This window comes from Prionailurus bengalensis, chromosome D2, assembly GCF_016509475.1.
Source record: "Prionailurus bengalensis isolate Pbe53 chromosome D2, Fcat_Pben_1.1_paternal_pri, whole genome shotgun sequence".
Taxonomy (NCBI): domain Eukaryota; kingdom Metazoa; phylum Chordata; class Mammalia; order Carnivora; family Felidae; genus Prionailurus; species Prionailurus bengalensis.
In genome coordinates, this window is record NC_057351.1 from 6,080,860 (window position 1) to 6,098,265 (window position 17,406).

At 48.2% G+C, this 17,406-nt stretch overlaps 1 protein-coding gene across 2 annotated transcripts in view; it reads right to left on the reverse strand.

Moving 5' to 3' along the window:
* PRKG1 (protein kinase cGMP-dependent 1) overlaps nt 1–17,406 on the reverse strand; it is a 1,261,759-nt gene that overhangs the window by 1,154,837 nt on the left and 89,516 nt on the right. Inside the window, exon 1 of one of the 2 annotated variants that reach the window (XM_043596139.1) lies at nt 11,487–12,104. The exons of the other annotated variant lie outside the window; for it this stretch is intronic. Coding sequence (XP_043452074.1) covers nt 11,487–11,797 — 311 coding nt within the window. The 5' untranslated portion in view covers nt 11,798–12,104. Of the gene's footprint in view, nt 1–11,486; nt 12,105–17,406 lie in introns of those variants that run through there. 2 annotated transcript variants of the gene reach the window in all.

The window sequence follows — 17,406 nt, forward strand, 5'->3', positions numbered from 1 at the left end:
AGAATTTTCCGAAATAACTTCTTTAGAATTTTTTTTAATGGTTATTTATTTTTGAGAGAGGGAGAGAAAAACGGAAGCAGGGGAGGGGCAAGCAGAGAGGGGGACAGAGGATCTGAAGCAGGCTCTACACTGACAGCAGAGAGCCAGATGTGGGGCTCGAACTCACGAACTGCCAGATGGTGATCTGAGCCAAAGTCTGATGCTTAACCGACTGAGCCACCCAGGCGCCCCCCGAAATAACCTGTTATAATTATTCATAACCATGTAAACAAATTCTCCAACACACATATATAATGCTTCCAAGTGTCTAAACTCTTTATTTCTGGAAGTTTTTTCGATAGTTATTATTTCAAAAGCCAACTCTTTCAGCAGTTACCTATCAGCGGGGCGGGGACGTAGGGGAATGAACATCTTAATGTGTCAAGCAATGCAATGGAAAAGCAAAGGCTGGATGACCGTGAAGTAAGCAAGGAGGTAGGAAGAAGTTAATAAAAGACGCTCCGTTCACAGCGGGCTGGTTCTTTTATTTGCCATTCCTTTTCGTGAGGATCGTTTCAAAGTAATATCCATTTAGCTGTATGCCATTCAGTGCTAGATGAACAAGGAAAGGTTTCTTCCCCCACAAGGGAATCTAGGTCTCCATACTAAGTCATGCTAAAACATCTGGAAGGCAGAGCCAGACAGATTCTAATTTTTCATGTCATCTTTCCCTTTTATGATGAACGGGACGTCTAGAGGGAAATTCTGAAAAATCAGAAAAACAAAACCAAAACAAAGATGACTATTTCCTGATCGAGGCTGCCACTATTTTTGTAAAAAGTCTCCACTTCCTTTTCCACAACATTCTAAAGCTTTTCGGATCTATAACAGGAAACGTTGTTCATATGCCTGTGTGACAGACTTGTGGGCTATGTTTTTATGACGGTGAGTATTCGGTGAGTACCTAGAAACTTCGAGCCACTCTTTCCTTCTGTAGTTTTCCACACGCTCTTTGGGGCGGGGGTGGAGAGAGATGATCTTCTAACAATTCAGAACCGCAGAAGTTGTCTTAAGTAAACTGCATTCACTCAAAATAAAGAGGGATTCGCTGAATGGATCTTCCAGCCAAAAAAAAAAAAAAAAAAAAACACAACTACTTTTACTGAGTGTCTGTGAGCTCATTCTTCTAAGCTGTGCTCTCCTCAGACAGCTCCTGAATAAGAGGGCAATTGCCTACGATGAAGACCATAATGCTTCTGTGCTTTGACGGTGCAGGCCGCAGACACTCCGGGGTTTATTGCACTGTCTCTTTTCTCGTCTCTCTCCTCCCACGGACATAATGGGCTGCCACTGCAGGCCAAGCAAAATGGTACCTGTCACATTCAGATGTTTAATATTCCTCTGTAAAGGCTGTGGTGACACCCTGTCAAGCCAGCACAAGAGTAATACGGGGCCATCTTGTCTGCCTCGCCGTAATATAAAATGTGCTACTCAGTCACCAGTGATTTGGGCGCGGTGTGTCTCACGAAGACGGAGGCTTCCACGGAGGTGGAGTTGTGCAGGCTCGTACGGCCGGATTGCCAGCCACCTGCCGAGGCAGGAGGACGGCCAGGCCGCCTTCCAGCCCGTCGGCGGCAATTCCAGGATCCCATTCTTCTTCCTTGTCCTGACAACCCTTTTTTCTCTCCTCTCAGTCCAGACTTGGAAGCACAAAACCATAATTTATTGATAGAGTTGGACCATTAAGATGATATACAGTATACCCAGAAAAGAGACGCTTTCCCCCGCACGTTATCTCGTTATTCCTTGGCCCAGATCTGGTGGAAGCGTGATATTACCATAAAGCCACGGCGTCAGAAAACAGCAAAATTATTTTGCTTAACTCAGGTGTATTTGTCATCACTGACGTTTGAATACCATTCATCAAATTAAATTGACTGGCTGATACCGTAATTATTTCACGTTCCAAGAAATAGAGTGTTATTTATTCTTCAAGAGCAGGCATCACCTAGCAGTGAGAGACTAAGGCTGATCGGTAGACACCAACTTTTGACACATATTAATAACTTGAGGTATTTACTTATGCTTTGGCAGGGTCAAAGTCACTACCGCTGTGCGTAGAGGTCAATAAACTTGCACAGTCTTAGGGCCGTTTTCGTGAAACTAATTAGCATTTATGATCTTTAGAGCAGCAAAGGTAATTATTACTAATTTATTGTATTTTTTTTATTTTTTTTAACATTTATTTATTTTTGAGACAGAGAGAAACAGAGCATGAACAGGCAAGGGTCAGAGAGAGGGAGACACAGAATCTGAAACAGGCTCCAGGCTCTGAGCTGTCAGCACAGAGCCCGATGTGGGGCTCGAACCCACGGACCACAAGATCATGACCTGAGCTGAAGTCGGACGCTCAACGACTGAGACACCCAGGCACCCCTTTATTGTATTTTTGATGCTGGCGCAATGGACATATACTGACACTAAATCGTCACTGTTTTGTTTTGTTTTGTTTTGTTTTCTATGCTAACACCTATCCTTTCAGATCTTGGAACAGAAGAACTCTAACATGTCTTTTCCCAGCGTCCTACCACAAACTCTGCCCACCACTCCGCTTCAAACTGCTAAACCGAGTTTAAGCAACTTTATTGCTGCTTAATTCCTTCTTTGCCTTCGCATTTAGGCCCCATAACCAAAAGCATGACTGGAAGCTGGGTTCATAAGGAAAGTGTTTACTTTCCTTATGATCAACTTCCCCGCGTAATTAATGCCCCCAAACCCCTGGACAGCCTCATGTCATGACATCCACTGTGCGTTTACGTGCTATCCGTCGACTGAATATATTTTCATATTTGAGAACAAAGTAGGGAAAGGGGCAAGAGAGCTTGCTGACTGCCATTCTAGGATTATTTTTACCAAAACCTGCTTGCAATTATATTAGCTATTTCACCGCTTATACAAAGTGCTGCATTGGCTGGCCCTCACCTGAGATGATTAGATTGCAAACATAAATAGGTTCCTATCAGAGACAATGAGGAACATCTCGAGAGTTTTTACCAACAACGGAAGGGGACAGGAGGCGCAAGGAGACACAAAGAGCTAGGAATAGGGCCCGTAGCGAGGTCGTGACCACGGGGTGTGAGAATTCCCATTCCCCCCCTCCTCCCCGCCTGGAGTGTCCCGAGGGACGCAGAAGATTCTCGAATTTCAGGTGTCACCTCAGACCTCTAGGCCAGCCGGCGACAGGGCCCAGATCTGTCCACTCAAACCAAACCGTCTGGAAAAGGGACTCAGAGCTTGACGTGTTCTCTCTGCTTTCTCTGAGGCCTCTTTGGAAAGTACTCCTCAGCCTGAGCACAGGCTGTTTGCCTTAAAAGGATAAAATATCTGTAGGAAAAAAAAAAAACATTGTAGCTGGCTGCAGAGACATCACATACCAGAAGGAGAGGCTACCAGCCCCGGTGCTACTCCTCCGAGGGTTCATCGGGCATCTGCCCCTCAGGCACTTAACACTTCATACTAGTATCTGGAACCCAAGGAAACAGTGTTACTGGTTAACGAGGCAGCAGGCCTCAGTGGGTGGAAAAACACACTTGTGATGATGGCCGATCCTCCTGTGTGTTACATTTGAGCAGCGGCCAGGACCCGGGGTTGCCGGGAAAGAGGAAACGCACTTACCTTTCGAATGCAGCTCCTGCCAGGTTAGTGCGCCCAGGTCCCAGCAGGTAACCCCAAGAGGGCCCCGTCAGACCAACAGGTGCACACGCTGGCACTGCCCGGCTTCACAGCAAGCGGGCATCCAGTTGGTTCCGACGGGCCAAGGAAAGTGCTTTTGCAAAGAACGGGGATTCAAGCAGCCTGTAACGACCGAGCCTGAACGGGCGACAGAAAAGGCTCTCGACACGGGCTGCAGATCAGAGTCCTCCCAGGAGCCAAAATAATACGCCTAGTCCCCCTGTCCACCCCAGAGCAATTGAATCAGGATCTCTGGAGGCCACACCCCAGGAGAGATATTATTAAAGTTCCCAAGGTGATTCTAACACTCAGCTAAGGCCGGGAACCAACGAGCCAGGTAAAGTCAGGATTACCTGAGTGGGAGAATAAACCTACGACACTAAATAACGTATACCTATAATTTGCCTCCCCCTGCCAAAAAAAAAAAAAAAAAAAAAAAAACTCTTCCACTGTTTTTGTAAGTCCCGAGTGCTTCAAGGTTTTTACCAGTAGAAACGGTCAACTCTTCAAGTGGGAAGTTTACCCTGGTTCTTCACGTTGGAGCTGCCTGGGGAAATCTTTCCTGGTGGGGGCTTCCGGTCCCACGCATTATTCCTTTAATTGGCTGGGGGCAGAACCTAGGCACTGGATTTTTTTATAGAGTTCCCCAGATGATTCTAATATGCAGCTTGGGAACCACTGTCCTCTTATTTTTTCCACTTCTTCTCAAGTATTTCTGCCTCCTATGTAATTACTGGTGAACAGATACTCCCCCTGAGAACAGCCTAGATGCTATTCAGTGGGGTTTGGGCACAAGCGCCTAAACCCCACATCCCTTTGGGAAGCAGAAAAGCCCTTGGCTAGGGAAGCCCTTGGCTAGGGAAGTCAGCGCTGGAGTTCGAATTCAAGGCCCGCCTTTAACAAAGTGTGTGACCTTGGGCAAGTCACTTCTCTGAGCTTCGGTGTCCTGTACCTCGGGGCTGTGAAATGGGGATACTTTGGAGTCTCCCTCAGAGGGTCATTCGAGGATAAAAGAGACAGTCCATGGAAGACACAGGGACACAGAGTAAGTGCTGGATAAACGTGAGCCGTCACGACGAAGGCAGGCAGTGCCGTGCTGACCTCTTATTTCAGAAACCGTGGTTCACCAACTTGCTCTCCTCATCCTCTCCTCTCCGCTGCGAGCTTCAAGTGCTCCTTGCTATCAGACTAAGGGATGCTTCCAAGAGACAACACAAGGCACTCAAAATAAGCATTGGTCTAAAGGGAAACATCTTAATGGTTTTCCACCCAAATCCCAGGATGGCTCCCGCTCACAGAGAAGGCAAGGAAGCCTTCGATGTGCTACCGTCCAGGCGCCTCGTCCCCATGGCGGTCTTCCTCCACAAAGCGCCGTCTTCTTGGTAAACGCTGTTCCAGTCACCGGCCGTCGCCCACAAAACCCATCACTCCTTGCCAGCATGTGCAAATATGGTGCTCCTTTAATGATGCTCCTCGGGTTCCGCCCTTTCCTTTCCATCCTGATCTTGCCTTGCCCTTGAGCATTTCCCCAAATTCCCATTTTGTCCACCACCTTCCTCACCACCCCCCCCCACTCCACGCACACCCCTTCTTCCCACTGTGCTCTCCTCGTTTTTTTTCTCATTAATAGCTCTGATTATAAAATCCATTCAGAGACAAGACCCTTTGGAGAGGATACAATTAGTCCCAACTTTTGCCAAAAGTCTGTTTTGTGTGGCCGCCGTTTTTGCACCATTGTTAACACTGGCGTGTCGGTTCTGGGGGGGCGAGGGGGGAGAACGTTCCTCCACTCTGACAGACAATCCTAGTCGGAGAGTTCAAACGGGCTGCACGTATCGAACTCGCCAGAAAATGAACTTGAAGGAGAAGCCGAGGAGCGCGGCCATGCCGGAAGATGGCGACAGGAGAAGAGAACCGGTGTCAGAAGGCTGGGTGGGACGAAGGACGGGGCCTGTCGGGGAAGGGGGGGGTGGGGAGCGGCGAACGGCGGTGGCCCAACAATTCCGACCGGGATTCAAAACACCACCGAGGTGACTGCATAAAGGTGCGACGCATACCGGTAGAGGCTGCGTTGGCCGCGTGCTTGTCTGTCACACTGCCTTGCGCTCTCCGAGCGTGGAAGGTTCCAGTGGGAGGGTCTGAGTGCCGGCAACAGGCCCGGCGCCCCAGATGGGCAGCGGTACCTATGGCAGAGACGGCAGAAAGGGGAGCAGCCTGGTGTTCAGCTCCGATTGCTAGGAGACCACGGAGCCCCCTCCACTGCTAAGCAGGCCGGGGAAAATGTGTCCCAACAGCAACAGACACATCGTGTGCCCAGCTCTTCAGGGAAAGGCTAAGTAGCAGGAGGGTGGAAACGGGGCCCAGGGGAGCAAGGAGGCCGGCCGTTTCTGTTCTCGGACAGGGCCTGTCCGTTCCTTTGTTAGATTCCCCAGCTTCGGGGCACGCAACTTGACCATGTTTCAGAACAGCCTCACGGGGGTTCAGGAACCTGGTCTCACCCGTTTGCAAAAGCTTCCCACCGCTTCGCTGTGACTGCACGGCCCGTCACGTCGAATTCACGACCCACCTGCAGCCGGACGGTCCAGCAGACCTGCCTGAAGTTGGAGTTCAGCCCCTCCACGAAAACCAGAAAGGTGAGTTTCCGAAACCAACTTCAGGCTGGGTTGTCACCGCGGGCCCCCGTCCACCGCCATACGGAAGGGATCTGCGCTGCGGAGTCCGGGGCACGACTTGAGATGACCGTCCATGGGAACGGTCTGAAGTGACAGGAGAGGGGAAGCTGGTTTCTCTCGGACTGGGTTCCGTCTCTTTGCGGGTCTGAACCAGCCGCTGCTCTGCTCCCTCCAAGTCCCGCTTCTCTGGGACAGTCACAGCTATCGTCAGGACAACGGGGGTCCAGGAGGCACGGGGCCCAGGAGGCTTTCGGGGACTCAGAGCCTTACTGGCAGGGACCACCCGGCCCTTGCTGGGCGGAGGGCGCACGCGTGCACGTCGCTGCCAGAACATTCTAAAAACAAGCAGAAACGCCCTCTCGCCTACGTTACAAAACAGAAACTCAAGTTCTCCTTCTGTGGGGCCTAGGCTCGCCTTTCCGCAGTTCCCACTAAGGTATTCTGGTACCGCCCCTTGTCGCTGTCACGGCCCCATGTGTCTTGTCCGCCGGATGGTCCTTTCCATCCCCACCGTGCCCCTCTCATCCCCTGACCACTCGCCTAAGTCGGGCGGCCCTTCAAATACCCACTTTAAACACCTGGCCTCCACGACTCTCCCATACCATGAAATGAAATGACCGCAAATCTCCTTTGCCAACTGTTTCAGGTACTTCCTCTGTGGTTTAACGTGCTCTGTACTTTCCAGAATACCTACTGGACGCGGGCCTACATCTCTCTCACCCCTAACGCCCAAGGTAAGCTGCGCATAGCAGACGGCCCATAAAAGTACCAAACTGGGGACACCTGGGTGGCTCAGTCGGTTAAGCGTCCCACTTCGGCTCAGGTCATGATCTCACGGTTCATGAGTTCAAGCCCCGTGTCGGGCTCTGGGCTGATGGCTCAGAGCCTGGAGCCCGCTTCGGATTCTGTGTCTCCCTCTCTCTCTGCCCCTCCCCTGCTCATGCTCTGTCTGTCTGTCTCTCTCACAAGGCTGTGAGTAAAGTAAATAAAACATTAAAAAAATTAAGTTTAAAAAAATATTTGAAAATCCCTGGTTTAAAAATATAATCTGTGAGGGACACCTGGGTGGCTCAGTTGGTTGAGCGTATGACTTTGGCCCAGGTCACGATCTCATGGTTCATGAGTTCAAGCCCCGTGTGGGGCTCTGTGCTGACAGCTCAGAGCCTGGAGCCCGCTTCGGATTCTTTGTCTCCCTCTCTCTCTCTCTGCTCCTCCCCCACTCATGCTCTATCTCTCTCTTCTTCAGAAATAAATAAAAACGTTAAAAAAAAAAAAAAAAAACCAAACTGAGCAGCAGGACACATGGCATTTAGTTGCTACCTTTGAATAAATCTACGTTTTAATATTATCCCATCTAACATTATACCAAAATTCTAGAATTGTCTCCACTTTCCTACAAAATTTTACATACAGTCTTTTGGAAGATACTATTTCTCTTGAGATGTACTAGTGCCCAGGTTGGAAAGATCATATAAGAGCTCATTAAAAATTAATGTCTCCCTGGGGAACCTGGGTGGCTCAGTTGGTTAAGTGTCCAACTTCAGCTCCGGTCAGGATCTAACAGTTCGTCGGTCTGAGCCCCGCGTCCGGCTCTGTGCTGACAGCTCGGAGGCCGGAACCTGCTTCAGATTCTGTGTCTCCCTCTCTCTCTGCCCCTCCCCTGCTCATTCTCTGTCTCTCTCTGCCTCTCAAAAATAAACATTTAAAAACTTAAAAAAAAAAAAAGCAACGCCTCCCTAAAAATAAGAAAATATGTTTCTTTTCGTCCTCCATTCTTCCAAACTATTTCACAACCCAAGAGTGAAATGTTATAAAACACATCATCACTCTCTGAAATTCAGCTGCCTCTGGGGTGAAAGGCACCAGCTGAACAAAAATCCAGAGACACTAACAAGTTTTTACAGGAACATAAGTCTGTGCAGCCCGACTGAGAGAACGCAGGAGACTGAGACAGCAGAATGGAAGGGATTTGAAGGTATTTTCAGTACGTAAAGGGTCGGGCTCCAAATACTAGTCAATGTCCCAGCCGATTAGAGAGTCAGTTTTCAGGAATGGAAGATCATGAAATAAAATTACTTTAAAAGTCCAAAAGAACCATCCTATGTATATAACCAACAGACTATCTTATCTCATAAAATGCGGTGTGGTTGTTTTTTTTTTTTCATCTTCAAGGGGTTATTTGCTCGATTTATTTCAAAACGTATAGCCTCAGAGTTTTACGTTCTCGTAGCTGTGGAACATAGTGCCAACTTCTGCAACGGTTCTTTGCTTCACGTTGGTAACACACAGAGGGCTTAAGGGCTATTTCTACGCTGGTGTGAAAGAGAGAAATGAGAACACCCCCGTGCCCCCAACACACACACACACACACACACACACACACACACACACACACAGGTTCAGCAGGAGCTCCCTGGCTCTGACCCAGCCTTCCCTCCAATTCCCAGCTTTCAGGGAAAATTCCAAACCGAAAATGTTAAAATGAATTAAGTTAATAGTTTACATTTCACACTATTTCAACACTGTTTTTTAAGTGATCAAAAATCACTCAAAAAGGAAAAGGGAAGGCTTTTTTAAAAAATTATAATCCTCAGAGCTGGGCAGTTACCTACATCTGATGAAAAGAGAACAGAAGGCTCCCATGAACGTGAATCCGAAATCCATTTTAGGCTACTGAGATGGTTTCCTTTCAACTCGAATTCACAATCCTCTGTATGTGAGTTGAAGAAAGGTAACGACACTTAGGTTGCACCGGAAGTGAAACACAAACACTTGTTGCCAGTAAGTCTGCATGATCAAATTATTCAGCGGCATAGAAATGGAAATTCACGCAAGTCTTCGTGGGGTTGCCAAGTTTTCCTGATCCTTTGTGGAGCTGTCTTGCACCCTCATCCAGATGGCAAAGGTATAATCATTTTGCATACAATATAACTTCTCTTTCAAGAAAGGTACACTATGCCACTTCAGCCAATTTTATTCTAGTTTTCTTTATGTAAGTGTGAAAAAAGAACAGATGTTTTTCCAAAATTATTTAAGCTTGGAAGACATTCCATCGTGTTCTTCAATAGAATCCCTCAGAAATCACCAAAACCATCATGGTGACACCGTAACAGCTGATTTCTTCAAAGCACAAGTTATTAAATAAATATCAGAACGCACAGCGCTGCCCGATAGATACAACGTTTGTTGTAACAGAATGGGGTGACTTATTTGCCACCACACTAATTTCATTTTCCACCAGGGATTTGCAAAAAAAAAAAAAAAAAAATCTGACTGTTCCACATGTGAAACACTGAGAGGCTTCTACAACTTGCCACATTCTACAGCTCATTCCCCACTGCCTGGATTCCTCCAGATCTTCTCTGATCGAATGTTTCACTGGAGTTATCAGCTGGCTTGATCATGCTCCATTATAAAACCCATTAAAATGGTCTTTTTTACAAAAGTGGAGTTTTCTCCGTGTTACTCCAAAGTCCTGCAGATACTAAAACGAGAGCCTATGCAATGCTTAAAAATGCAGAGAGCTGTCTCTGAGTTATTTTTTCATTATGCAAAACTTGGCCCAGGAGAGATGGCCGTGTACCTCGTTAGCTAAAACAGGCGAGCATGTCAGGACTGCAAATCAATTTACTGGCAGAAGTTGAAGTAGATGTGAATCGCTCAGGTTTCCGAGGCAGATCTAAGTCTACTGATCAGGGCCACTTGGTGAGGTCAGAATCTCAGCAGTGTTTACCCTCATCGTTTCTTCCCCACACTCTCCGAGAATGCAAACTCCCTCTGAAGCTAAACCTGCGGGAGGAACAGCAAAACCTCTATCGGAACCAACAGATGATGGTACAACTCTAAGTTTTCAGAAGTATCATCAGTACATGCCCGATGGCTCCCCTAAACCCGATAAATACAAAGGGAGACAATCCCGCGTTTACCCCTTCTCCTTATATTAATTCCTTGTGTTTGTGAAGTGAAGGGTTCCAAGAAAGCTTGCATTATTATGTAACACGTGTCAAACAGCCAGTGTGATGTAGTTAGAAATACAGTAGCAAAATCTTTCATTTTACCGATTATGGCATTATCTATCCACTAAAAACACCATCCGTTTGGGTGCTCTCCCTCACTGCGTGTTAATCTCACGGTCCTGCCACCATGCTCTCCCTAAGGTGTATAACAAGTTGTGTTCAATTTTCCTACCCAAGTTATGAAGCCCACTGACATCAGAACACAGTTCTCCCAACGCAAGAGCCCTACCAGAGCGGTTGCATCAGAAGCCAGGAGTAAGGCAAACACTGTGTTCACAGTGTCCATAAACGTAAGTGTAGTTCTCACACTGGACCCTGGACACACGCAGCCCTCCCAGCAGACCCAGGCACCTCACAGGCAACATCATGCAAATTCCTTAAGGAAAACAAGCAACGATCTCCCTCGCGTGTTATGAAGAAAAAAATATTTTTTTTTAAATCAACAGACTAGGCTTCCATTTGCGGGCTGTCAATGCCATCCAATTCGGGAGATGAAACACAAACAAACAAAAATCTTCCCTTTTATATGCGCATTTGCTTATTTTTGACACTTTGGCGATGACAGCACATCAGGTTGGAGGGGTGCGGGCGACTGTCGCCAGCAGGTAGAGAAATCCGGGAGAGCCGCCGGAGCAGAGAAAGTAAGGGTGACAACAGACGCATTTCATTTCGAGTCCGATGAGCCTGCATTTAGGATTTTCCGGCCGGGCAGGTTCAGGTTCGCCGGGGTGTTTGGGAGACGGGGCTTTTCATTCGTCTTCTCACGCTCGCTCGCTCACACTCACGCACACGCGCACACACACACACACACACACACACACACACACACACACACCTGGGGCGCGTTCCAACTATGCACCCCGGGTGGCATACACGAACGTGCGTGTCTATCTTGCAAAAATAGCCCGACATCTGACAAAGACAGCAAGGCGGCGGGGGCGCAGCGAGCGCGGCTCGGAGGAGCGTGCAGGGCGCGCGCGGAGCGCCCGCCACAACGGCTGCAACGCCTCGGAGCCCGAGCACAGACATGGCACGCGCGGGGCGGGGGCCCACACCCAAGACCGAGACCCGCGGCTCCCCTGCTTACTGTGGGCTCTTGGGGTAGAAGGGCAGGGTCACGTGGCTGAGGTCCTGCAGGTCGAAGGCGGTGGGCTCGGCGGAGATCGCCTGGCGCTTGGTGCGCGGCTCGCCCTGCAGCGTGCCGGCGCTCTGCTTCTGCGCCTGCTGGGTGGCCGGCCGGATCACCGAGCGGTACTTGTCCAGCTCGTTCTGCAGCTTCTGGATCAGTTCGTCCTTCTGGTCCAACTCCAGCTCCAGCTCGTCGATGAGCGCATCCCGCTGCCTCAGCTCCTCGATCTTCTCCTGGAGCGCGTACTGCAAATCCCGCAGGGTGCCCATGCTCCGCCGGGCCGCCGGGCCGCCTTCCTGCCGCTGCCGCGCGCCCGGGGGCTCGCTCCCCGCTCCGGTCAACTTTCCCCAAAGTCGCCGCCGCCTCCCGAGTGCAGACGCTTCCTACTCGAGCCCAGAGCCAGCCAGCCCTGGCTTCTGAGCATGCCCAGTCCGCCGCTCCGCCGCCGACTTTCCGTGCGGATCCCCACTTGTCGGGGCGCCGGGGAGGCTGAGCGCGGGGGCCGCGAGGCGGCGGGTCCGCGCCGGGACTGAGCCGGGAGCCGCGGCGGGCGCAGGGCCGGAGGCGGGGCGCAGCGGGCGGGCGCGCCACTTCGGGGTGGGGGCACGCGGGGGAGGACACCCGCCCCCCGCCCCCGCCACCGGGCGCCCCGGCCTCGGGGCCGCGGGGCTGCGCTCCCGGCCGCGTCCCCGGGCAGGGCGGGCTCGGCCGCCGGAGCGCCCCGGGGTCCGGAGGTTCCTGGCCGCCGGCCTCCCCGCCGGAGGCTCGCGAGCTGCGTGGCCGCGCGGTGGCCTCACTCACGCCACCCTGCCCGCGGGGAGCGCCTCGCACAGGTGGCTGGCGCTGGACCACAAACTTGCCTCCCGGAGGAGAGGAGCGGCGGCGGGAGGGCGCCCCGGCCGCGCGCAGGTGCCTTTGGGGAAGGGGCGAGGGGGGCGGGGCTTCTGGTGCGTGGCGCCCGGCGGGGGCGGCTCTCTCGGGCCCCTGCCGATTGCCCCCCCCCCCTGCCCGCCCCCTCCGGACTCACACTCGTGAACTCTCCCCGTCAGGTCTGGGCCCTGGAAGGCCGCTCGGCTCTCCCCGCCCCACCCCAGCCCGAGCTAGTGTCTGCGGAAGACTTTACGGAGGGCCTGGCTTCTGCCATTTGCTATTTCGGGGTGGGGGGCCGGGGAAGGGGGCGGCGGGAAGCATCATCGCCGAGCTCCAAAAAGTCCATCGGGAAATGGAACTAAGATCTTCAAAAAGATTCCATCTCTGGCGACCAAGCTGTTAGAACTGTATCCTTACACTTGAATGGCAAGACGCAAACTGTGGGGAGGGATCATGACAAGAGGGGGGGCCCAGATGGGCTGCAGAACCGAAAGCCACACCGCCCCCCCTCTCCCCGTCCACTCAGCTCTGCCCACTCAGTAGTTCCTGAAATGACAATTAAGTGAGCTCTCTCTGTGGGAGGGGAACGCGCCCATCACCTGAACACATGTTTAGAATCTACCAATATTTACTCACCGCTTACCTAAATTCCTAATATTTATCTAAATCTTCATGGACTCACCCAACTTCAGAGCATCTTTTAGAGCAGTCCTGGTTGCTATTCTTGGGCGCTCAGTGTCACAAACCAATGCTCTATTGGGCCATTCCCTCGCAGTCAAACAAAGCTGATAGAAAATACATTAAAATCGAATTGCAATCCAGAACTATTCACCGCAATCTAAACGTAGCCAAGAGTGAATATATCGGTCTCAAAAAAATTTTCGCTCTTACTTTTGAATACACAACTTTCTCTAAGCAAAGAGGAAAAAAAAAAAAACCACTAGCCAATGGCACATGAACAAACTTTTTGATTCAACGTGTATTTGTTTGTCATCAGAGGTATACATGACGAAGGATATATATCCTAAACATGCTTCACTAAGATCATGATCTAATGCTCTTAGCATTAGGTGATAGAAGACACTTAAATGTTCTGCTTTCCCACAGGGAAATGCATTTACTTCGGAATGTGACACACAAGGTGGATAATTCCCGAAACATTTTCATTCCTAGTGAACAGAACATAAGTAATTTACAAATACTGACAGCAGTGAAATAGTTCTAATTGTTGTTTTAATTAAAACTAAATCGAGTAGAGGTACTGTGACTTTGTATAGGACTCTATTCTAAAAGAGAGCGTATGTGACAATTTCCTTGTCCCAGGCAAAAGGCCAAATTCTTATTTTTATTTAACCTATGCAAATTCTTTAATCCCATGAGAAAATGTTTAGCACTAACTGCCTTTTTCCTATAGATCTACATTGGGGCCCTGAGGCCAAGCGATTATATCTAAAAATATATCCGAGGCAATGGTACAGGGGGGATCATTAGACAACCACTAAGCAGGGTTATGTTTTAAGGTTCATTTGAGGCTTAAATGGTGTAACTTAAATGTCTTTGGGCAGCACAAAGTAGAGAAGATTCTTCTTCATTTTTAAGAAAGCCTGTCAACATCCACAAAGGAAATTAAAAAAAATAGCCCTTCAACCAAAAAAAAACCCCCAAAAAACAAAAAAACAAAACAGGTATTTTGGATACAAGTGAAATTTTTTCCACTAAGTCATGTAAATAATTTTCACTATTTAAGCTTTCATATCTACATGCAAGTACAGGATATATCCATCCTACATTTCATTGTTGTGATACAAAATGTACATCCCATGAGGAATCCCATCCTGAGAATCAGGAGCCTGCTATAATCCATGCAAAGCAAGTAAACAGCCAAAACACATGATTATTACAGTCGACCTACACATTGAAAAAGTATTCAAGGTATAAGAATATATTTGGTTATATTAGCCTATATTACCAAAATAATTGAATTTCCCCCTGACTTTATAACTGTACATGCAACATCCAGAATTCTTGACTTTTCCATTCTTGAAGTCAAAATAAATATTTTAAGTACGTTTTTCAATGATGCTTTTGACTGGTTGTTTAGATCTGAAGGGATCTGGCTCTGCATCTCAGTCTTTTGAGTGATCTCAGTCTCTCTCTCTCTCTCTCTCTCTCTCTCTCTCTCTCTCTCTCCCCCCCCTCTTTAAACATATTTGCTACTGTATTGGTAAATGCTGGATATAAATTCTATGAGAAAAATCAAGGTCCTGTACTTACATTTCAACAGACAAATTGACGACCTGTCTCATGGTAAACTAAGCCATAGAATCAGAGATCAGGCACAAGTCTACCTTCTGCTTCCCAGGCAGTGACTACACAAGTCTGAGATGGAGTGGAGTGGAGTGAAGTAGAGTGGAGACGGGTCTCCTGAGCTCTCCCACTGCCTGTCTCATGAGGGAACCCTCCATGGTAGATGCTAAAACAGAGATCCGTGAAATTTTGAAGGAAGTGAGTTCATACTCTCAAATGCCATAGTCAACTCACAAGTCACAACCATAGTCAACTCACAACTGGATCGTAGCTAGTCTCTCTCTGTCACAGCCCTCAGAAAAGCGAGCTACCAGTAACCAGCCCAACCTGTGGCATATCGATGCTCCTCAATTTTGCACCCACCCCTCATGATTGAGAATAAATTTTATCAGGCCTTCCTTAATGGAATCTCAGAACCATTTAATGAGGCATTCAGTAACACAGCTTCATCATAATATTGGCTATGAAAAGAAGAAAGTCTGTAGAATTTATCACCCTTCACTAAAGCCATAATTAGCCTCAAAAGGACTGGGATAACTTTGTCATCTGGGTGTCCATTCCACTGATGCTACATTTCCCGGAAGAGTCCTAAGTATGACATTTTCTTCTGCCATTTCATGCATGTATCTTGAGTAGGGAAAACTCACAAAAACAACAAAACACACCTGAGCTTTTTAAGTGATGGAAACCACCCCTTACGGAAAACCGCTACAAGGAACAAGTACCCCTAAGAATCTAGATCTGAGAGTTGCCATTACTGGTAGATATACTGACATGCTCTAAATTGCGAATCTTAATCAAGGTCACAATTACAATAACTAACTTCCTTGAACTCTTAATGCACGACAGGCACTGTTTATGTAACCCCACCAGGTGGCCTTTGTTATTATTTCAACTTATATTTGGGGGAAAAAAATGGCAGCACGGAATCATCTGCCTAATGAACAGCAAAGCCTAGATTCGAATCCACACCATGTGATACGGAGCTCATTCCCTGACTCCCTGACCTTCACTGTCTTCTGCAGGGCTTCCAGATGTTGCCAATGTCCTGATTCTCGAACCACAGAGATGAGAGTATGTTTACTATTAACTAGCCTGACTTTGGGGTTGGGTAGGTGGAAAGAGGAAAATGTGGGGAAATCCTGAAAGAGCAGGAGAAAGAATTCTTGGAAGTTCTTTTTCCCAAAATTGTCTTCACGCCAGCACCATTTCATCCTGGCTTAAGGTGGCCAACTTGCACCCACTGGGCTAGGATTGTCCTTGTTTTAATACTGAAACTGCTTGTGACTGTCCCGGTTTTAGAGCTGAAGTCCTGGGCACCCCCCAGTCCTGGGCAAATCAGGACAGTTGGTCACTCTATTAAATTCGGGATTAGGGGCGCCTGGGTGGCGCAGTCGGTTAAGCGTCCGACTTCAGCCAGGTCACGATCTCGCGGTCCGGGAGTTCGAGCCCCGCGTCGGGATCTGGGCTGATGGCTCAGAGCCTGGAGCCTGTTTCCGATTCTGTGTCTCCCTCTCTCTCTGCCCCTCCCCCATTCATGCTCTGTCTCTCTCTGTCCCAAAAATAAATAAACGTTGAAAAAAAATTTTTTTTTTAAATTCGGGATTGCTGAGCCACCCGATTTTATAAATATTTTCAAATTTTGCCTTCAAATTTACAGATAGAAAAGTAAACCCCAGGGGCGCCTGGGTGGCACAGTTGGTTAAGCCTCCGACTTCAGCCAGATCACGATCTCGCGGTCCGTGAGTTCGAGCCCCGCGTCGGGCTCTGGGCTGATGGCTCAGAGCCTGGAGCCTGTTTCCGATTCTGTGTCTCCCTCTCTCTCTGCCCCTCCCCCGTTCATGCTCTGTCTCTCTCTGTCCCAAAAATAAATAAACGTTGAAAAGTAAACCCCAGGACGATCTGTAATGATAATACCTATTATTTTAGGCACATTGTAAACCCACTCACCCATTTGTTTGTATGAATATATTTTAAGAACACAATCATCCTATTTCAATGCATAATAATATACCACAGGAACTGCCTTTGGACTACACAAGAGAGAAGTCAGACGATAGAATTTTCATTGCAGTTTGATGAATTAGACAAAGATTCGAGGCTCTCTTTTCGGCTTACTGTTTTTATAAAAATCTGGACTTCAGACATTCTGGCTTTCTATGGATAAATCACAATAATTAAAATACTTGCTATTTGATTAACTCCTACAGAATTAGGTTATTCTTATGATTATATTTGGTGGATAGACTCAGCCATCAGGAATCCATATTCAAATGGAGATAAGCAAACATTCTAATGGTCTGGCTTTTTGAAGTTTTACTTCCGTGCATGATATATCCCACATGGAAAAGAAAAAAACACAGAAACCATTAATGATGAAAAACTTACTGCAGAGATTTGGAAAGTAATAGTGCATTGTACCATAATTGCTAATGTGCTTAGAGTTTAATACCGAATTAGTGTCATGCCTAATATCAGTTGAAATGAATTCTTATACTCCACGGCTTAAAATGATGGTATGTTATTATGGAGCCTGAAGCAGTATTCATGAGAACACATGCCCTGTCTGCGAAAAGAACGCTTCTCTGTACTCTTCAAGAAGCTGCCCGTTTCCAAATAACATTTCCAAATCTTGGAAGAAATAAAATGTGTTTAAGAAGGAAGGAATTTGGCTTTCCAGATTTTTTCCATGAATGGAGAA